Source organism: Orbicella franksi, chromosome 8, assembly GCF_964199315.1.
Source record: "Orbicella franksi chromosome 8, jaOrbFran1.1, whole genome shotgun sequence".
Lineage (NCBI taxonomy): Eukaryota > Metazoa > Cnidaria > Anthozoa > Scleractinia > Merulinidae > Orbicella > Orbicella franksi.
In genome coordinates this window covers 7,882,460-7,906,392 of record NC_138152.1, presented here as the reverse complement: position 1 = coordinate 7,906,392, position 23,933 = coordinate 7,882,460, and the positions used below count along the sequence as shown (strand labels likewise).

The following is a 23,933-nucleotide window of genomic DNA, read 5'->3' as shown; positions in this document are numbered from 1 at the left end:
GGACTCCCGGTGGTAATATACAATCTAACAAAGCAATCGAGGGCGCAAGGTTAAAAATGTCATGGTTACTTACTTCGGCGCCACGATAGTAGTAAAGCTGGTTGTTCCTCAGATCCCCGTCATGCTCCAAGTGAGTGGAGTTATTCAGCTCACATTCATGTGTTCCGTTAGGATCTTTGTTCTTAATATTAAGACTGACACAGTTTGCATCCAGGTAGCAACGGTATTCATACTCGTCCAAGTCCTTAACAATCATGGTTTTTATCGTGTGGTTCACTAAACGTTTCTCAGCATAGAAATAGTAGGCTGGAAAGTACAGCTCACGTCCTCCATCTGAAAAAAAAAAATATATATATATATGTTTATCTAGAGCTTATAATAAATAAAAGAAAATTTGAAACATGCTTTTATAATTAAAGTCTGAAACAAGAATAAATAGTCGAACATTTTAAAAAGAACAGAGTAATTTAGGAGTGAGCGATGAGGGCTTATGTACAAAGTATCTCCTATCAACACGCAGTATATCTTTATTTGGCTTTACTCTCCACGCACAAGATTGATTTTTTTTTTTGCCAGACCTTTGTATAAAGAAATCGGTGAAACTATAATTTCTAACCGGTTCGTTATTGTTGTGATACCAAATATATATGAAATAACTTCTTTAAAGGGGAGTTAAGAGTGTAGTCGCAATTTTCTTTCCCGCTTGCTAAGTCTTGTGAGGATCCATGATAACTGCATGATTTATTTCCGAGTTCACCTTTCAGTGCCATCGCTTTTTTATGAAGAATTTACGACGAAATGCGATAGTAAATCGAGAAATTTCAGTTTTTAGTGGACCAGATTAATTTTAGGTACTTTTCAGTCCCTTTTACATTTTCTTAAACCTAAAGATATATCAACTAGGTACCTTGAGTAACACTGATAACATCTTATTTATGGGAACTGGATAAAATAAATTTCACAGTTCAAAGAAATAATGCAAACGCAGGTAAAATTATATCATTACTTTCATTTCACCAGTACTTTCAAGTGTTTTTTCCCTATGTAGTGTGTTAGAAATAATTAATTTTTCAGAAGAATTTTAAAACAGTGAAACAGAATTTTGCAACACGATGTAGACAATCTCAGTACAAAGTGTTTGTTTACATGCTACTCGTACCTCAGGTGAATTTTTTCTTAAAAATTCCACCCTGATGCTTAAATCACTTACTTGGTGTTTAAATGAAATAGCAAACTACGAATATTTAGAAGACTGGACACCTCGAAGTCGTAATTTAGTAATAATTAGAGAACAACGTAGTGCAAGTGACGGCTTGTTTTGTAATCTTCTCATTGCCGATATCAAGCGTAAATTCTCCTATCTAAGCATCACACATTTCTCAGTTACTGTCTTTGTGAGAATTTGGAGGTATTTCAACAAAGTACCCATGTTTTTTTTGTTTTTTTTTTTTGTTTTTTTTTTGTTTTTTGCCAACTCTCTATTTAGACAGCCTGTTAATATTCTGACAATAGCGAGTGCTGAACAAGCTTTTCAAGTTTAGTTTTAAAAAAATTAGTAGTTCTGGAACCCGAAATTTCGCTCAACGGCAGAAGAAGGAACCGTCCCCTCCTAATATTAGCTTTTGTTGACTGATAGGTCAGATCAAGTCTTCGAGAAAATTTCCGTGTTGCAAGAGAGAAATTAGATTGCCTTAAATTTGGAAATGGCTAATTAGTACGAGACACGACATCTATGTCGGATTTACATCATCATCGATTTTAATCTTTGGCAAATTTTTACAAAATAATTCGCATTTAATTCGATAACACTTTTACTATTGGGTCTAGACCCTGGCAAACTTTTCTTTAGAATTTGCGCTTAAACAACCTCTACTAACAGTATTGTTATTTTAAATTAGCGGTGGGTAATGATGAGAATCACGACAATTTTAGTCGTTACACTGTGGGTGAAAAATAAGATAAAATTCTGTATTCCTATCCAGCTTTTTTTATGCATTTTTCTGATACTTTCACGAGTGTTTCTGTAAATTGGTCCTGAACCACAGAAACAATTTGGAACATTATCAGTATCTGGGCCAAGTCTTCTTTATTAAAGCTTTCGTAAAATCACCAAAAAATGCTTTACGTAATATATCTAGTTTCAAGTTTCATTGGGCGCTTATCACTCCTTAAATTAAACACTTTAAGACTCTTTCAGTTGCGCACTTTAACACTCCTTAACGTATGTACTTTCAGACTCCTTCAATTGCGTTCTTTAACACTCCTTAACTTGCGCTCTTTAAGACTCCTCAAATAGTACACTTTAAGACTCCTTGAATTGCGCACTTTAAGACTGTTTATAAATAGCGCACTTTAAGACTTCTTAAATTACGCACTTTAAGACTACTTAAACAGCGCACTCTAAGACTCCTTAAATAGCACGATTTAAGGCTCCTTAAGTTGTGCAGTTTAAGGCTTCTTATGTTACGCACATTAAGACTCCTGAAATTGCGCAATTTAAGACTCCTAAAATTGTGCAATTCAAGACTCCTTAATTTGCGCAGTTAAACACTTCTTAAATTACGCACTTTAAGACTCCTAAAATTGCACACTTTAACACAACTTAAATAGCGCACTTAAAGACCCCTTGAATTGCGCACTTGAAGACTGTTTAAAAAGCGCACTTTAAGACTTCTTAAATTGCGCACTTTAAGACTCCTTTAATAGCGCAGTTTAAGACTCCTTAAATTGTGCACTTTAAGGCTCCTTAAATTACGCACATTGAGGCTCTAGAAATTCCGCAATTTAAGGCTCCTTAATTTGTGCAACTAAACACTCCTTAAATTACGCACTTTAAGACTCTTAAAATTGTGCACTTTAACAATCCTTAAATTGCGCATTTTAAGGCTCCTTAAATTGTACACAATAAGACTCCTTAAATCCCACACTATACTACTCATTAAATTGTGCACTTTAACACTCCTTGAATTGTGCGCGTTAACACACCTTAAATTTCCTCTTTTTATCATACATATTCAAGCACCTGACTATTACCCACTGCACGATCTTGAATTCAAGTTAATTTATACTATGTTTTAAATTCCTTTTCCTCGGGAAAAAATGCAAGAAAATGAAGAAAAATCATAATATTAATTCTCTTTACTCGTGCCATCACAATGTCAACAGCGCTTTCTCAGGTTCTGCGTTTGTATCGCATTTCACAAGGAAGGCTTGTACATGAACGAACACCAAACCGAACAAATAAATATCACATCAGAGTTCTCTTGTCTGCTCAAAAATTTGCCTGGCTTTTGGGTGATTTTTGAGAAACAGCAGCAACTTCCTCTGAAATCTTTGAGTTTCGATCTACAGGCCAAAAAATTGCAGAATTGATTATTCTACTCGCGCTAGGAAACGGACTGTTTTAATAAAAAGCATGAGCCGTACATACATGTATCACAAAGTAAAATCAGGTTTAAAACACAAGATAAGAAAATTGAAGTAATTTGAATTTGGTAAACACGGCTGATGCACGTATCGTATACATGATATGGTATTCAAATGACGCACGTATCTCATACGAGATATTGTTTATTAGACTTAAAAAGATCGAGTGACTGTCCAAGGATTTACAGTAAGCAGCTCTAGTTAACTGTTAGACACACTTTCCAATGAAGAGGAAAATGCTCAGCTTAACCTTTAATCAAGGAAACATGGTTTCTTCAAACTGTTGTCATTTGCCTTTTTATGTATTAGAGGTAAAGCTAGTTTAAGATTTGTCTCACTTCCTCGTTTTACATGCTGACAATGCGGCACTTTTTGGAATTATTTAACTGGTTATGAAGACAAACGGGTGTAGCATTCTATCACATCGCTTCCAAATCTACGACTAATCAGAGATCATCAGCGAATGTCTTGGTTCCCGATTCAACCAGTGGACTACAGACTAACCCTCGATCACAAAGAGAAGTAGATAGGCTTGCTTACATATCACTTAATTTTCAAAAGACTATTGTGACAATATCAGTTTATGCTACGCTTGATTTCCTTTATTCTCGTCATACGTCCGCGCTTCCCAGGATTAATGCGGTACAGAGAGATACGGCACTGACTCAGCGTAAGACAGAATGGAAACAATGTGATGCTTATTCGAACATATTAGTCTAAGTATAATTTCCGACTAAAGATTCGTTTCCCAAATTATCAAGAATCCTTTAACAGCCATCTTTAACCAAACTGGGGAACGCTGACTTAGAAATTAAGATAGCATCTATAAAATACAAAGCAGGTAAAGAGGAAATTTTTTTAAACTCACCCTGCGCCCGAGTTGGACAAGGGATTACTGAAATCCATGACACGAGAACGAAAAGCAGAGAGAAACTCATTCTTAACTTGCGGCGGATGTCTCCACTTAATAAGTCTCAGATACAAGTCAATAAAGTATTGAATAGTCACCAGTGGTGTCTTGTCGAATTAAGCTCCAGCAAAAGCTACCAACGACTACTGAAAGATGGCATGATATGGCTTAAATTTAAAACAGTGCTCAGATAACAGACGTAAACCAATCATGTTACTTATTAACTTGACAAGAGACTGCACTCCACAAAGTACGTATAAACTTTCTGCTCTGATTGTGCATTTTTAATGAGTAAATAGAATACGGTTCTTTAGTTAATTTATTTACCTACATGTAGGTTGGTTACTGAATACATTTGAAGGAGAACCACTCTAGTGAAAGCTTGAGTTTTAGTTGTTTTGTTTTGTTTTGTTTTGTTTTGCTTTTTATCAAAATAAAAGGCATGGTTAAGGTCGTTACGCTAATTCACTGTCCTCAAGCGTTGATTGAATAAATTATCTGCAGTTAAACCTCAGATCAATGAAGAAAATAAATTTCTCAAATTTCGGTTTTCCTTCTAAGAAATAATATTCTTTCTTAAACTGAACGCAGCGATGATTCAGTTTCATATTTCCGCTATTTAGTCTTGCATCTAGATATTTTATTGTTATACTTTCATTTGTTTGAATGTTATTATTTTTTTTTTTTGAACATCATATATAGTTTATTGAGACGGTAACCTTCCTTAATGATATCCCTTTTTCATCCCGCGTGTTTGCCCGTAAATTTGTACATTCTACAATGAGAAAGTGTACATGTTGAATACCCAGACATGTGAAAGACTATTGGGAGAGAAAGCTACTCAAGAATCAATAAAGTAAACGACGACAGATTTCCTAATCGGAGTTTACACTTCCTACCAATGCCTTAAAACTTTGAATTTATGCAATTTTGCCCCTTGATATCAAGTTTCTGTTGATAGTTCCAAGACATCACTTGTTCCATTAAAGTAATTGAAAATTATCTCTTGTCTCATGCAAAAGGCTATAATTCCTTCTTCCCAAAAACCTTTGGAGTCTCCAACAAGCAAAGAACGAGAAAGATAGAGATTTTAAAGTACAAGCACTTTAGATTTACGTGTGTTAATGGAAAAGTGTTCATCATTCGACCAGTTGTTTGTTTGCACAGTTTGACGCCGTCGTGTTTCGAGGAGTTTACGTTTCTATTTAAAGACGATTCGCTCAAAGGCTGTGAGAAATACATAATAAAACACGCAACCAAACTTACTAAAGTGCAGTTCTTAGAAGGTCCATTTTCTAAAGGAAATTAATACTCATGTTAATTGAGGTATTTGAAGTTAACGTGACCTAAATTAAGGCGAATTGAGGTAAATACGCAACAGATGTGTTTAGTTTGCCCACCATCATGTACGTTAATTAAGCTGACTATTCTACCAAAGCTAAGAGACATTTTATTTTCGCTTTATGAAAAGTGCGAACCTTGTCTACTAAATAAACGTTTGTTGAACTTAAATCTGCAATATAATTGAAATATCACCAAATACATTTACCACCCTATCACAAATTGGTTAGAGTGGCGAGTTAAACTAATCCCGAAATTATCGAAATAAAGGCTACTTAGAACTTAATGTTTACAAATACAAGGAAAATAAAGCAGCACTTCCTGTAGAGAAGGTTTCTCTTTCGTGAATTTTCAAGCGCTTAATGCAAGGAAGAAGATGTCCAGTGAGTCCATGACATGTACAATGTAGCTTGCTAATCCCGAAATTATGAAAAGCGTTAAATCAACAACTTATGTTTAACATTTGTAAGGAAAATAAAGAAGCTGTTCCAGTAGAGAACCTTTGTTCTCTCTTGAAAGATGACGAATTTATAAAGTTAGATTAGACGTGTGGAAAACTGATTGCTCGGCCCATCCTTTATCCTCAGACTGTCGATCAGCTTTGTTTTCTACAAGAAGAACTACGACTTGCATGTATCTCTTTATAGAGCGTTATCCCTTCAAGTTTCAATAACGATCAGCACAAATTTCTCTACATGATTGAAGTACTTATTAAATCATGAGCATTCTCGTTAAGATGTTTTAACTAAAGAAGATGATTACGGTAAAAGTGACATACATCTTCCTGATATTCAAGCAGTTTCTCCCAACTGCTATATGTAAAAATGTATGTCAGTAAACTACTGAGGAGAACAGCATATGGTTGAGTAAAACTATATTTAAAAAAAATGCATGTGGGCAAATTTGAAAGAGAGTTATGAAGTTTTAGCTTCACCACGCTCCTCAAAGCTGGGTTTACGTCGATGGGTTTTCAACACCCTAGTGCCAGTTTTATGCTTTTCTACTTGCGTCGAATGCGGGAAGGAAAAAAGCTTTTAGCGATAATAAAGCTTTTGTTTTGACGAGCATGCCACATCTTGCAGAAAAGTTCAGTGCAGGCCTCAAGCTCCGTTTAGTTATATAATGTTAATGAGGTTCACGTTTTTCTATATGATGTTATTTTTTAAACAGGAAAGGCCAGGAAAACGACATTGTTCTTTACTTTCAGAAGCCTTTCAAGTAGGCAACATTTTTTTTTATTTCATAGGCACTTTAAAGGCAACGCAGCTTGCAAATTTTAGCAAGTAATTTAAGCATGCATGAACATTTGGTTGCTCGCAAGCAAACTTGTGGCTTAGCTCATCTGTTGTTAGGAGACGTTCAAATTAATGGTAAAATTCATTTAATTTATTGGCAGCTCGTGCTCGTCTCAATATATTCGTTCGTTCGTTCATTCGGCATTCATTCATTCAGGAGAGATGATATTACGGTGGCAAACAAGGTGGACGTACTGAAGAAACCCCGCGTACGAAAACTTCAAGATCATTTGACGGTTTTTTTTTTTTTTTTCTTTTTTGGAACGAAAATGTCAGAGAAAATAGCTTACTGGTCTTGAATTATGACCTGCTTGTTAAAAGTTAATTTTGGGAAGATATTTAAAACAGTCGCACAGAAGTTTGCAATACCATGTAAATAATCTGGGTACGTTTTCTTTTTTTACTATTTGTTACTCGAACTTCTGGTGCATTCCTTCTTTATACCACATTGGACACTAATCTTGGGACACTGGGCACCTCGAAGTCGTAATTAAGTGGTAATTAGGGAAGAACGTAAATTGAAATCGACTTTTAAAAGTGCGAGGGGCGACATGTTTTTTTTTAATCTATCCGTCCCCGAGATGAAGCGTAAATTCTCACTACTAATCATCATACATTTATAAGTAATTGTCCTTGTGAGGATTTGGTGTTACATCGATATAATATCCACCTTGTTCTTGCCACCTGTCTATGCAGACAGCATATTAATATTCTGATAAGGAAAGAGGTGCCTATTAGCTTTTCAAGTTTTGTTCAAAAAATAATAGGTTTAGAACTCGCGTTTTTAGTTCATAGAAAAAGGAGGAACCGTTCCTTCGAATTATTAGCTTCTGTTTGGTCGACTGTTAGGGCTGATTATTTTTTAAGAAGAAGTTTCGTGCAAGAAGACAGAAAATAGATTGCCAAGGAAATTGTTAATTATACGGAAACGAAAACTTTGTTAAATCTGCATCATGAACGTATTTTTTTAGGTACAGTTGTATGTATGGCAAATTTAAACGAGAGTGGGTCTTCATCTTTGGCAGGATTAGCATTTAATTCTATAAGATTTTTACCCTTGCGTCAAGACCTCTTGCGTCAACCTCCGCTGAGAGAGTTATTTCAAATTAGCGGTAGGTAAACATCATGATCAGAGCCATTTTCTTCATTACACTGTTAATAAGAATATAATAAAATTTGATGTTCCTATTTAGTTTCTTTTTACACACTTTTTTCGGATACTTTCGCGAGATTTTTTTCGAGTTTTGTGTTTCTATCGGATTATGGAAGTAAAACTTCCTACAAGTACGAGCTGAATAACCGAACAAATAAATAATAGAACAGATTTCTGTTGCTTGCGCAAATTAGCCTGCATTGCGGGTGGTTTTAAACAAACGGTAGCAAATTAACTTCCTCTAGCATGCAATTTGAATTACAGGCTAAGAAAAGGTAGGGAACATTATGCTTCTTTTGCTAAGAAACCGACTATTTTAATTCAAAGCATCGATTATATACATATGATACAAAGTAAAATTATGTTCACGTCACAAGATAAGAATATTAAAGTAGTTTGATAATTTGATAACTGAATTAATACAATTTCGACATTGTTTACAAGACTTAAAAGGATCGAGTGATTGTTCAAGGATTTACGGTAAGCACCTCAAGTTAACTGTTAGACACACTTTTTCCAATGAAGAGGAAAATACTCAGCATCAACCTTTTATCATGCCCTTACCAAACCTAACACTATTTTAAATGTATGTAAATACTATTTTTAAAAACTGTTTTAAACCTATTTTATGAAATAGATTAAAAACAGGGCGAAAAGTGTATTTTTAACGTAGTTTTCGACTGCCTTTAATGGTGTTTAAACCTGTTTAAAACACTATTGAAACAAAGTTTGAAATGTATTTTGAAAAGCTTTTAAAAATATAGTTAAAATTCCAAAACTCGAAATCCTTTGCTAAGTTTAAAAATAAAATTAAAATAGTCTGTAACTACTTTAAAAATCTCTCGAGGAACACAGCATTCGGAATAAAAACAGGACACAAATCGTTTTAAAAACAGCTTTTAATCTGCAAGACTATTTTTAAACTAGTTTAAATGACAATTTTAAAAGTATTTTGTACAAAATAGGTTTAAAATAGGTGCAAAATTATATTTTTAACATATTTTTCGACTGATTTTAAAGGTGTTAAAACCTGTTTAAAACACTATTGAAATCCACTGTCTCAAAACATATTTCAATAGTACTTTAAACAGTTTAAAAATTAAAGTGGATCATATATGAAAAAAATATGTCAAATACGATATAAATATATGAAAATAGCTTTAAAATAGTCTAGAAATGGCATACAGTAATATAGTATAAAACAGCATTAAAATAGCACAAAATAGTCTAAAAACAGTATGAAAATACTGTAAAAATAGTATAAAAATAGTATTAAAATAGTTCAAAAATAGTGTCAAAACAGCATAACAATAGTGCCAAAAAAATCTTAAACTTACATGTAACTTTGCTCTAGCTGTGAACAACACATGACATGCTAGAAGTAAGTGTAGGGCAAACTCAAGCTTAATGGGGGTGCTTGGCTCTACTTCTTTCTTTACTTGTATAATCAATGTATGTAGCTCTACACTTACTGTATCTGTATATGAAAAGCTGTAATAACAGTTGAGCCTGCGATAATATTTTTTTTGTCTACTGTACATGTATAAAAGGCTAAAAGTTACTACAGTTTTAAAAACCAAAACATTTTTGAGTGTACGGCCATCATCAGTGGTACATATTTTCTTTGTTAAGAAGAATTGCAAACAATGTAAAGGAGTCAAAGGAACATGCATGTATCAATACCAATTGAGAACTTGAGGCTAAGGGTCCATTACTTAGTATAAAACATCTTCTATATCACTCATTTTAAGACTAAATACAGGTTATTTACTTGTACTGGTATGCTATGTCTGCAGGGCTGTCATTAAGGGTTGTAAGCCGTAACGCCTGTTATGGCTGAGTATGCTTGATTTTCCCTTGATGCTACAGGTGAAATTCCCTGTTGTTTAGAGAAATCACCCACAAAGTAACAAATTTGCTATGGGTGTGGAGAATAAGGCTACAGGTGACTAAAAAATTAATGACAACCCTGGTCTGTACATGGGAACTATATACATTGTAAACGTACATGCAGTACATGCATCAATCACTTCTAATCAAGGGAACCGTTAGGCCAATTTAGAGGGTACAACTCATTATGTGTGACTTTTGTAAATTTAGTAGGTGATGATCATGTTGTGCAAAGGTTTTGTTCATCTTTCATCACTGAGCAATGTCTGAGGCTGCAACTAAACCCTGCATCATTTATGTGGTCCATGTTACAGTTGCAAGCAAGTTGTGGGTTTGATTTTGAGTCATGGACTTGTTTTATGTACATGTACAAGTGCATGTAGCAATTAAAGCTGTGCCATCTTATTGGGCCTACAGATATTCAGACTATGAGTAGTCCCGGCCTCTTTCGCTTAGTCTATTGTGTGTGATGCAAATGAAAACAGCAAGAAAAATATGTTGATTTTCTTTTGTGTCACGCATGATACATAGACTAAGGGCCTCTTCGTATGAGCGAGGTAGCTGGCCAAGTGCTGTGTTGCAAAAGCGAAGCTATTTTGCCTAAAAAGTTTCGTCCTGGTTACCCGGGCTGGAGTGTTCATATGGGAAAATTTTCATCCTGGTCACTGAGATCTTGGACGCAAAAACTGAGATCTCCGTAACCGGGCCAGCCTGGCTTCTCATACATATATGAACACATCAAAATTTTTACGAAGGAAAGAGTGGCCAGGTGAGATCTCAGAAAATGAGCCAGGCTGGTTGACCGGGCTCATATGAAGAGGCCCTAAGCCAAAGAGGGAATACTCGTAGTCTTAGCAAGCAGGGCAGGGAAAAACCCACATCCCATCGCCTGGGGAAAGTAAATTTTGCTCTTGGCACGTGAAAATGGAAGTTTGGAGGTCTGGTCAGGTGGGCAAGTGAAATTAGCCTCAGTACATATAATCTTGTGAATGATAATTTCCAATCAAAGCCTATTTCAAAACTTAAGACTGCAAGATGAGCAAAACAGTGAGTTGAAAGCATGGATTAATTTAAAATCCAAGCATACTTTGTATCTGACACAACAATTGTCACTGTTGGTAGTTTCTTTCACCTAGTTTCATAGTGCCAGTAAACTCATTTTGTTATAGTCTATCACTGAATATAGACAGCAACTAGTAAATGATGTAGTTGATAAGGCATGAACCCTACATGCCCATTGGGCATTAGTAATATTTTAGTGGAGCCAACTGAAAACTAAAATATACTGGCCCACTGGGCAGCTAGATTTCATTTTTTTTCCGGCCCTCGCAAGATGAAGCTTAATAAACCAAAACCACTTGCGGTAAGTTATAGGGAACCCAAGCTGTCACAAGTCAAGGTCATGTGCAATTTGAGGTAAAGTTTTACAAAGACCACAGTATTCAATCATGAAAGAATTAATTAATGCATACCATGTTCCCCTTGAAATAAACTTTGTAGCCGCAGTGTATGTAATATATGATCGATAATATTATTATTTACCAGTTAACAAAAATTATCCCATCAAGTTGTAACGTTCATTCATTTCCAACAAGAAACAACTGTACTTTCACTGATGTGGCATGACTGTAGTAGCTACATATAGCTTCCTTTCTAACCCTAAATTTAGTTATTTCCTCCTTTAAAAATTTACCAACGATTGCAGAATTGCAGCAATAACTTTGTAACCGGAAGGCAGTTGAAAGACCCCTATCAAACTCACAGAGACTTTGGCCCTAACAGGGCAGCACCACTCTCCATCTCCTGTTTCTCAAAGCTGAAAATAAAAACAAAATTATTTACTGCATTGTTTAGTTATTGCAGGGTTTAATATTTTAGCCTCCATGTATGTTTTGTTATCATGTTAAGTCTATAAAGTTGCCTTTCCACTTGAAGAAAAACAAACTGTTTGATTCAACTTCCACAGCTCGCACTTTAATTTCCCTACGAAGAGATCGATCAGTTTATGCCGTGTCAAGATAGTAAAATGATCACAATGGATGAGTAATTTACGGCTGCACAAAAATGGCATACACAGTTGCAAACATATAACTGCCATATAACCGATCATACATGTATATAGAACAGTACCTAATTATGTAGACTGGACGAAGAACAATTCAAAATTCAGATCTATGTTTCACAGGCAATCATCTAATTCGATAAAACAGCTGATGTGGTTACAGATATGTTACATGTATTTACATGCGCATGCATCTTTTCGAATGAAAGACGCACCAAGACAGAAGATGGTCGGCTTATCTCCATTTCCTTGAGACATTACCAAGTTGAAGTCTATCAGAAAGATAAATCATGGTCGCTGCACCCACGAGTCATATGATTCGGTTCGGTCCCTTAACTTTTCGTCCAGTAAAAGGTAAAAAAAACAAACAAATGAACTGTTGCACTGGTTTTAAACGACTGGAACGAAACCTCCGTTTTACACAGCAATTTTGAAATGGAAACAAGTCACGTGGTCACTCACATGATGTTTCATGCAATCACAGCTGACCAAAATGCTCGCATCAGAGTATTGCACCGGCGGGTCAGCGGAAAATCGACCGGAAAATCCGTTTGCGCCAAAAGTTACGACCGCCAAAACGAAGCAAGGGGATCGCATCGATCGCCACATTGGATATAGTTCTTAGCCCAGGATTTTTAACGGTACGGTATCTGTTTATTTTATCTGCTTAAACTTCATTTTTTTTGTTTACAACCCTCGTAACTTTTTCAAGCTTATTTTCAGGTATTTTACATTGAGACATACGCGGGTAATGCTTGGCGATTTCTTGTTTGGAATTGCGGTCGTTTCGCCAACGAGTCGTTTCGCCAACGACTCGTTCGCCAACGTCTTAGTCGATTCGCCAACGTCCTAAGTCGTTTCGCCAACGTCCTACTGGTCAATTCGCCAACGTCAGATATCCAGTACTATAAACGAAAAAAAAAAAAGCTGTTTATTGATGTTTGGAATGCAATCCTGATCCTTGAGTGATCCTTGGGTCAAGAAATTTTAAGTCACTGCCAGTTTCGCTTGACTGCCTTGAGATCAATTTGCATGTTTTTGACAGTTTCACAAGCCGGCTCGTGGGCGCTACATCGCGGTAATTTTCACGGTGAAAATTGACTGTTGAATACCATAGTCCGATGGCTTCCAATTCGCTGATAATGCATTACGATGTAAATTAACATTATATCTTTTCCTTTTTCAAAAGCATACAGAGTTTGTTTTAATTTTCCAACCTTATAATATATCGAGTTTGAAATAAAATGGAACGTCAAGTAAATAACAACAGCAATTTCATTACAGTATATAGTATCAAATATTTACAAGCACAAAAAACCTATGAAACCTATTTACAAAACCTGATTGAAACCTATATTTATCTGAAACCAATTTATCCTATTTACAGAGAAGTTCTAATACGCACGAGCTGTTCCGTTAAGCCGAGCGCAAGTCTGGAGTAGTTGGGTGGCAGTCTTTTCGTTGTTCTCGTACTCTTCCCAGCTTACAAATAGCTTAGCCTGGATATTCCAAGTGACACTACGTTGAATTCGTTTAAGTTTATTGTCTGATACAAGCCTGATACAACACACACAAGTGAAGGTAAACTTTTATTTAGACGTTGGCGAATTGACCAGTGGGACGTTGGCGAAGCGACTTAGGACGTTGGCGAAACGACCGGATACCCTTGTTTGGATGCGCCAAATGTTTATTCGTAAAAGAAGCTTTCTCTTAGATGCATGGCTTTGCTCCAGACGTAACTAATCACGTACCAAATGGAACGTTCGATTAAACGAACTTTATCGAAATCAATCGAACTTAATCGAACGATTGGGTCCGAACACTCGAAGAACAAAATTGGGACATTCGAATGAATGGAATCGCACTTTGTTGTCGTGCAAGAATGTGTTGTACACATGTTCATGTATTGAGTAATTGCATGCTATAACACATGAAATCCAAGCTTGAATCAAGCCTGCCATGAACAGTCGAATCCTTGCATTTTGGTTGCGACTTTAGGTGTCACTCAACCTGTATTCGTCCTATTGTTTCTATCGTTAATTTTACTTTAATTATTTTCATTCTTCTATATTATGGGTGTAGATTTCTTGGCAAAAATGATATTCACACAAAGGGGCTCTGGAAAATGGTTGAAGGGCCTAGTGATAGGGACTTCTCCCCATGCACATGTTAGTTTTGACCTTCAGTGGGGGATAGACAAGCATTCAGTGTAGTTCAAATTCAACAGATTTTTGACTAGATGAATGCACTATATTTATGTGGCAGGTTGATATATTTCCAAAAAATATGGTTAAGCGCAACAAAGGTTCAGGAAGAAGAAATTACCTGGCAAGAAGAAGAAAAAATAATGAAAGATAAGAGGACAAAGTAATAAGAGAAGGATGAAAACACAGAAAACTACATGTAGCTGAAGTATTTCATTCTTTGCAAGAAACTGAAGCAGATGAAACAATTAAGTTGGGAAAGATTTGCGGAACCAGTGTGATTTACCACCAAGGCATTTTTATGTGGTCCAGTGAGGGTTCTTTATTCGCTTTTGCTTGTAACATTTTCAAGAAACAGAGTAAATTTAACCAGTTACAGAATAGCCCACTAGGACATGAATGAATGGGTAAGTGGATAATGCAGTTGATTCATGTACATAATTAATAATGACATGTTCCAAGTCTTGGTTCGGTAGTTGTTGTTCGCGAGATCTTGAAGCTTGTGCTCTAGTTTGCAAGATGGCATCCAAGCAAATGCGCAAAGGCCTCTAGGTGTTCTGAAATGTTATTGTTGACAACTGAAAAATAAAACTTTTTATCATTCGATGCATTTTGTCTTCCTTTTCATTGGCTGAGAGCCCACCAAGTGACGTGTAAATAACTGCCTACAAATAATGATCTGCTCATGCATAGTGCCGTGTAAATGTGTTTGCTGCAAATAATATTGAATTTTCCTCTCATGCGTAATTGAAACCAAGCTCTCAAGTGAAATAATTTAAATGGCAGATCGCTGAGCTGAGCTGTCAGAGAGTGATTTAAATGTGAAACCAAACTGGGTGGTCACAGATCAATTATTTGCCTCAGCCTTCAGCTTCGGGAAATAATTGATCTGCTTGCCACTGACAAATCATGATATTTTGCTCAACCTCATCCAATAATAATTATTATTCACAGTTATTGTGGAACCGGCGCTTTTTGCCAGCTTGCTGTGATGTTAGTAGTGAATGCCTCTTGTTAACAGATCAGAGCACAGACTCTCATAATATTAGCCTGGTCACAGCATCTGTCATTGAAACCAACCACTAAATTCAACATAAGTCTGCTCATAACAGACTGGAACAACAACTTTTATCATTAACAACTGTTTAGACAAAAAAAAAAATGGATTTCCTACATTGCTAACAATAATGAATAAACTGTTGTACACAAATATTAGTTCAAACCACTTTTGACTTCAAAATTAAATGACTGTCAAATCTGGAAAACTGTAACTGCTCATATGGGAAACAGGAAAAAAGAATTGTTTGAAAGAACAAAAAAAAAAAAGGAATTTGGTTGTGAGATCTTGATTTTGGTGCACTTTGTGAGTGACAGCACTTTTGCAAGATCTTGAAGCATGTATACCATGATGAGGGACCACAATAAATAACTGGCTGATTACTACAAGCAATTTTCTTTTTCACATTCACTGGTTGTCATTTCTTGTGATTTGTTTTGAGATCTTTCACGTGCACACTGTGAGTGGGACACTTTCTGCCAAAATTACATGTATGTAATTATGTAACCTTGAAGCACGTACATGATGACTGACCACAATCAATAATTTGCTAATTACTGCAAGCTAGTTACATGTACCTTGAAATTTTCTTTTTAATATTGAGTAGATGTGATTTTTTTGTGATTTGATTGTGAGATCTTAATTCTGGTCTACTTTGTGAGTGATGGCATGTTTTGCCATTAGGAGTAGCCCCAATCAGTAATAAGTAATGTCAACCAATTACTTGGATCAATTTTCCTTGAGTTATTAGTTGCTGCTTTCAGAGATTTGATTGCTCCTGGTAAATTTTTAAAGTGCTGACACTTTTGATAGAACTTATATATTGTTCATGTACATGCGGCCTAGCACACGCTCTCAACCTGAAGCTCACTTGTGAACAAACATGGCATCTGTGACCATGTCCTTTTAGAGAAGACTGGGATTTACTTTAACCCCTATAGAAAAACTCCTCTGGGAAGTCCTGGAGTTGTTCAGTCTTTGCCTGCCATTTTGGTTGTAAACAGTGCTTGATACTTCGAAAAAAAAGAAAGACAGGAATACATGTACATGCAGGGCGGCAAGAGAGTGCTATTTTGCGAAAAGGTTTGTTTGTCCACAGATTCATGTTTTTGGCTTGGCTAAATTTTTGATTGATTTTGATATTGAGAGAGTCTTAAAAGCTTACACACTAAAGCAGTTTTCAAAAAGGGGATGCAAATTATGTTGATTGAATTATAAATTTCCATTGGGCTAGATTTATAAATAGTGCAAAAATAGTGTATTTAAAATCTGTTTTTAAGATAGACATTATTGTCATTATTTAAAACTACTATTTAAATAGTATACTCGCCTGATTAAAACTTAAAATATGTTTAAAACAGAATGTTTTGGTTGTATTTTAAAGCTTATAATATGAATTGCTATCTCAAATAAGTTTTAAACTTCCTATTTAAAACATATTTTATGTTCTTGGCATGTCAACTACATTTTAAATATCCTATTTAAAGACTATTTTAACACTGAAAATTTGTAAAATACTTTTTAAACCTACGGCCATTGCCAACATAACTTTCAAAACAGGGTTTAACTAGAATTTTTAAACTGTTTGAACGAAATTTTTGTGGCCATAGTATTAAAATAGATTTTAAATCCCCTATTTAAACCCTGTTTTGAGCTCAAACTACGTTAAAAACAGAGTGAAAATCATTCCAATATCATGAAGTAGGTTTTAACTATACTTGAAATACATTACAAACAAGAAGCAAAATTTTGAATTTTGTACAAAATAGCACAAAAATACCCTATCGTGACTTCAAAATACTGTTTAAATCGTCAAAATACGTTCAAAACAGTTTAAAAATACAGCTGTTTTGGTAAGGGATGGTAAACACAGCTTTTTTTTTTTTTTTCTACAGCTGTCGGTTTCGTTTCATATTTTACAGGTAAAGCTGCTGACTTAAGAGCCGCTTCACTTCTTCGTTCTAGATTTTGACAATGCATCATTTTTTTAGAATGAATTGGCTATGAGCACAAATGCGCGTAGCATTTTATCACATCACTTCCAAATCTACGGCTAATCGGAGATCATCAGCGACCGTCTTGGCTCCTGATTCAAACAAAAGACTTAAAACTATAACCCTTGATCTCGAAGAGAAGCAGATGGCCTGCTAAGATATCATTTAAATTACAAAATTGGTCAGAATATCGTGACATTAACAGTCTGTGCTAGGCTTGATTTTCTTTATTCTCGTCACATGTCCGCGCTTGACAAGATTAATACAGTACGGCGGAGAGATATGGGGCTGACTGCGCGTAAGACCTAATAGAAAGGGTTTGATGTGAATTCGAACAAATTAGGTATAATTTCTGCCTATCGATTCGTTTTCCAAATTATCAAGAATTCTTCAACAGCCATCTTTAGCTAAACTGAAGAAAACTTAATTAAGATACTATCTATATAAATTACAAAGCAGGTAAATAGTACATTTTCAAACTCACCATGCGCCCGAGTTGGACAGAGGATTACTGAAATCCATGGCACGAAAACGAAAAGCAGAGAAACACTCATTCTTAAATTGCGACGGATGTCTTTATCTAATCACTCTCAGATAGAAGTCAATATAATATCGAATAATCATCTGTGATGTCTAGTCGAATTATGCTGAAACAAAAGCTAACAACGACTAATGAAAGATGGCATGATATGACTCACAGTTAAAACAACGTTTTGATGTCAGACATGAGCCAATCATGTCACTTTCTCGCATGACGGACGACTCAGCAGACCACAGCTCGTATATGCTTTAATTCTGTTCTAATTGCACATTTGTAATGAGGAAAGAGGATACTGTTATTTAATTAATTCGTTTACCAAGGTTTGCTGGATATGTCTAAAGGATAGCCATTCTTGTGTAAATGTGAACTTTTTCTTTATTCGAAATAAAAGACATAGGTAAGCTAATTCACTGTCTTCAAGCGATATTAAAAGGGATTTTCTGCAGTTAAACCTTGGATCACAGAAGAAAATAAACTTCCAAAATTCCGGTTTTACTTATCGCAAATAACTACGCGCAAGATGACTCAGCTTCAGATTCTCGCTATTTCTTCTCATCGCATCAAGCTTCTTGATTGGTATACTCTCATTAGTACCATATCCTCACTGCATACTCATTACCTCATCGCATAAGATTAAGTTATGGGAAGAGTCCGCGACTGATGAGGCAGTAGGCATGCAACGAAGATATGAGCAGATAGGAGCTTGGTCAACCGCCACCAGGGGAGGTGGTCGGGTCGCAAAAGACGACTGTCTTTGTGGAGTACAGGACAAAAAGACCACGCTTCAAGCGGTGAGACCAAATATAAACTCCAAATGGTGCGGAGCATTACCGACGCCACCAGCACGGGCGAAAACGGGGGAATGTTATGGAATAACACCATGTTTTGCAATGGGCTAATTAATTATGCAGTGAGAATAGTTTGAATGTTATTTTTGTGAACTGGATGGCTTATCAAGTTGGTATCGTTAACGATTTCCCTTTTTCATCCCGCGTGTTGTACCTGAATATATTTCATTTTAAATGATAAATTCTCGATGTTGAATACCAAGAGGAGTTATAGAATATTGGGAGTAAAAGGTGCTAAAAATCAATAAGGTTTACGACGCAATATCTTCTAGTCAGAGCTTACACTTTTTCATAATGTCATAAAACTTTTGCAATTTTGCTCCTTGACATCAGGTGTCTGTTGATAATTCCCAGACAGCACTTGTTCCCTTAAAATAATCCAAAATTATCCGTTTTTCCATGTAACATGATGACCTTGCCCCCTTGTTTCCGAAAATATCTTTAAGTCTCCAAGAGGCGAAGAAAGCGGAAGATAAAGATTGTCAACTGGAGGTAGTTTAGCTAAACCACATGTTGTCAGTCTAAAAGAAATTGTGATCATTATGCGACCAGGGTTTATATTCACAGTTTGGCTTCGTCATTCTTAAAATAGTATATATTTCTATTGAAGAAGAATTCCCGAAAGGGTTGTGACAGAAACAAAGCACAGGGTTAGGGACAGATTGAGGTGGAGAGAAGATGTTGCGGCCCTATATCCCACGTGGTGAAGCGGACAGCTATTAGTTATCTAGTTTACCCGGCAGGTTGATACCGTTGCCCGGAGTGTGGCCGTCACCATGTCAAGGGTGCGAGTTGGGGCGTTCAATGTATGTGTGAACCAGCACAGCCAGTCAGCCATTCACCAGTTGCCTGGCACTAAGATGGACCACATCGCTGTAAAAGTGCTACCACTATAAACCCTTCATCAGACACCCCCACAGAACTAAGAGGATTCAGTTAATTTAGTTTTCACCTGCAATCATGGACAAAAGTCTTGAGACAAACTTGCGCTCTTGGCACTTTTGCACACACGCCAGACGACAGTCGCGAGCAAGAACAACTTCACCTGCTTAGCCTTTCCCCCCACCCTACCTACAATGCGTAATTTCGCCTGAGTTTTAACATTGTATTTAGTAGGCAGGAGAGAATAGCAATTCTTTAAAGATAGCAATTCTTTAAAGATAGCAATTCTTTAAAGATAGCAATTCTTTAAAGATAGCAATTCTTTAAAAGAATATCAGTGCTTTTTCAAACTTCAGTGAAAAAGATAAAAGATAAACACAGACAAGCACGTTGAATTACATCAGTCTCCCAAGGGCTTTTGTCCACCGTTGCAGTTCTTGATTTTTTTCATTACGGTTTTCAGTCTGATAATTTATGGATTTTAAAAAGATAGCTACACTGGTTACAAAACGAGCACACGATTCAAAGGGCAAAAAGAACTATCCCCCCCACCCCCTCCCCAAGAACAAACAAAGAAACAAAAGCGAACAAAAGAAAAAAAACCTGCGAACCTTTCTCGCAATTTGAAAACCGGTGTCAACGTAGACAGCAAGGAGAGAATCTTCGCAATGGAGTCGAATTTCAAAATTACATTGTATAATCTTGTTAATGTAAAATTATAACTACATCAGTGATTGACAGGGAGTGGCTCGGTGAGGTATCAGAATTTCCCTTATTTTCCTGAATTCTTGGTTCCAGACCTCGCACCAGTTGACCGCGTATTTAAATCTTATTATGGCCGCCACACAACACAAAATACGAGTGATGAAGATAAGCTTACATTTCTTTCCAAATCTTAAATTTTCTAACCCTGAGAAAAAAGATTACGGCCCATCCTATTGATACGGTGCTGTCGTTTTAATTTGTTATACGGTGAAAAAAAAGTCGTCACCGAGTAAACGCTCTTAGAGTGTCTAGTTACATCTAACGACAAAATAAAAAAAAAAAAGAGAAAGAAAAGAAAAGAAAAGAAAGAAAGAAAGAAAGAAAGAAAGAAAGACAGAAAACGAAAGACACCAAGACTTTTAGGTTAGAACAAGTGCTAAAAATGGCCTGTCATGGATTTCAAAAATAACCCTTAACTGTCAACTCAAAAGTTAACTTAGCGTATACATGTAGGTTCGTGATACTAGAAGCTGTGAATTTGATATGTTTTAGAGAATACTATTTACATGTAAATCTGTTCATTTAGAGGCTGAAATAATGTATTTAAAACCTGGACTGTGCAGGGATTGTTTGATGTCGTTCAACATGGTGCAGCACTTCCCCTGTTCAGACCAGAGGGCGTTCCAAGAGCAGTGGGTCATGGAATATATTGCATGACTTTGTATGACTGGTAACCAGTCTACAATCCCAATGTTGATAATCAGGTGATTTTGTCCCTTTTTGTTGAGAAAAACGCGACATTTGCCAACTTTGATTAGAGGGGTGGGGAATACGTGATCCAGCTCAGCTGTCCCAACTACGTTTGTCCGGAATTGTCTGAAAGAAATATGCGAAGAATTTTCTAGTGAAGGTAACGCCAACGATTTTCATGGCGTCACAATATTTTAGAATTTGATTTCGGGTCAATGACGTACACTTTGTCTCTGTAAATTGGACAGAACTTTTCTACATCGATCTGGATTAAGGCTCGGTGCAGATATTCGCGGAATATAACTCGTAACCACCTGTAATAGAACGAAATTTGCGATCTGCTTCAAGAAAAATGGGATTAGAGCTCTTTCCTATTATTTAAGACATTTTCCAGGATTATTAATTCGCGAAGTAGCAGATCTTTGTTTTATTTCACGGAATAGTGTTAAATAAGTTGATCGAAGCTTACCCGTGTACAGTGTTCAGATATATCACGATTACACGCGACACAACAACTTCCGGGTTCCATGCATTTAAAGCTTAAAATAAGGGTGTAAAGGTGCGGAGTGTCCAAGACACACATGGTGGCAAGAAAGACTGCATGAAAGATGAGGCGCATTGTAATTATATAGTAAAACACAAACTTAAAATATTAATTTGCTTCTTTGAATGGTTACAGCACAAACTGTGTTCTCATATTTGCTGCATGTAAGCACCCTAACCTTTTTCTCAGCTATTTCTGGGATTTTATAATATGCTGGTTTTGAAATTCTGGTGGTACATCAAAATAATATCGCCCATTTGACGATTGTTTTTATTCTCATTACCGTTTTATGCGTCATTGCATGGATGTCTTAAGACGAAATTGGATTTTGATCACTCTTGTAAAAGGCTGGAAGGCAAGAAGTAAGTGATTTTAGACTGGTTAAAACGTTCTGTTCATTACAATTGCGTGTTCTGTCAACCGAAAGCCGCGTTAGAAATACGTGTGCTAATTGGCCGTTCTTATTTAAAGGCAAACGCAGATTACAATTTTTAGCATGCATTTTATTTTGAACAGTTGGTTGCTTGTATGCAAACTTGTTGCTTCGCTCATCTTCAGTTAGGTGACGTTCAAATTTATTGTTTAAATTTATCGTTCCTTCGTTTCTTTGTTCCGCTTTTTCCTGGAGAATTCAAAATGGACCTTTTAGAGCCACCGAAAAAATGAAAGTCTTGGTCGTTGTTAACTGTGATTCTTTAGTCATTGTTTTGTTGATGGAAATTGGGAACATAAATAATATCCTTATCGTGCATCTCCACGATGCACATTTGACCAAATAGTATGTTTTCGAAAGCAGAATACCACAGGTCCTTAAAATCATCTGAGGGTTTTTTTTTTGGCAAGGCAAATGTCAGAGGAAGTAGCTGACAAGCCTGGAAACCTTGAAAACAAACAAACAAAAAGAGGTTTCTCTGTCGGGAGTCTGAAAGGCCACTGACCACAGTGGGGTCTCTCGGGCGCCAACGATACTACAAGTCAGCAGCAGATATACAGAGCTAATACATGTCATGATACTAAAATTAACTAGAAAATTTATTTACGAGTTCTGGAAATCACGCCCACGGCACTATTTTGGAACGTTTTCTCCCAAGTGCTGTTGCCTGAGTCATCGTTTTTCTTGAAAGGTTTTAATTTACAATTTTCAAAACGGAGGGGTGGTGGCGGGGTGGTTGGCCACCGAACCCCTCCCCCTTAAGCCCGTACGCCTATGTTTAAAATGATTAGTCTGTAATTAAGGAATTTCACGATTTGTTAATATCATGACTGTATTTTCTTTTTTTTTTTTCTTTTTTTTTTTTTTTTGTATCCTGATATTACACACATGTAATACTTTCTCTAAAGTGCCTTTAATAGTCTCCAGCAGTTGAACTTTGACAGATAAATAATGACACTTGTCAAAATGATGGTATCACAAAAATTTCCAATTATTGGTGAATAAGTTGTGGTCATCTTCATGGCATAATAGGTTACTATAGCCACGGTATATATCTGTTAAAAATGTATCCGTAGTATCAGTTTAAATGCTTATATCTCAGAAAGGGTACATAAAGACAACATAACTAGGATTAAAGTAGCATTTTATTCCTAGTTTTGTACATTTTGAAGCGCCAGGTGTATTTTTCATAAGATCTTTTAAAATATTATAGGTCATGACTACTTACTGTTATAAGGATATTAAAATTAAGAGAAAAAAATTCCCAGACCGCTTTACTCCACTAATTGTTTATGGCACTTTACAATAGTAAATTTAATTATCTTATTTTATGTTTTTTAATAACAGGTGTAAGGGTCGAACTATAGTTAAATATTTCGTTAAGTGTTAATTACGCTCACGTGCTTAGTTTGAGCTACCCGTGAAGAAATCAGCTTAAACAAAAGAACTGCTTAAATAGCAATTCCTCAGCATTCTATAAATAATAATAGCGTTATTTCCATAAACTGCTGCAACGAAGTAAACACTATTCACCTTTAATTTATCGGTGAAGTGAGTTATCATTGCAACCAAGCACTTCATTGAAGTGAACAAATTAATTCTTCTCACTACTTTAGCCTGAGCTGAAGTGGACGATACTCTTTTACCTCTACCCACCCCGTCCTACACAGATACTCCCCAATATACACTATCAAAACACTTAAAATAACTTAAATCCCTTTCCATTTATTGTTCTTCTTTCTAAAGAGTTAGGGACAAAAATCCCCTTCTAGAAAATTCTTTGTAACCATGGTTGCACGAGATAAAAACCACATAAATTAAACCAAGCAGGAAAAAAAGGAAACGAGGAAATGAATGAAAGAAGGACGAACATATAGGACTGCAAACTAATACACAGA

At 36.0% G+C, this 23,933-nt stretch overlaps 2 protein-coding genes across 2 annotated transcripts in view; both read right to left on the bottom strand.

The window, feature by feature from the left end:
* Nucleotides 1-23,933, bottom strand: part of LOC145495511 (uromodulin-like) — a 214,892-nt gene that overhangs the window by 139,078 nt on the left and 51,881 nt on the right. The window lies entirely within an intron of this gene.
* The window catches only part of LOC145495624 (uncharacterized), a 28,310-nt gene that overhangs the window by 2,083 nt on the left and 2,294 nt on the right, over nucleotides 1-23,933 (bottom strand). The window contains exon 2 of the mRNA XM_081475250.1: nucleotides 74-333. Coding sequence (XP_081331376.1) covers nucleotides 74-333 — 260 coding nt within the window. The remainder of the gene's footprint in view (nucleotides 1-73; nucleotides 334-23,933) is intronic.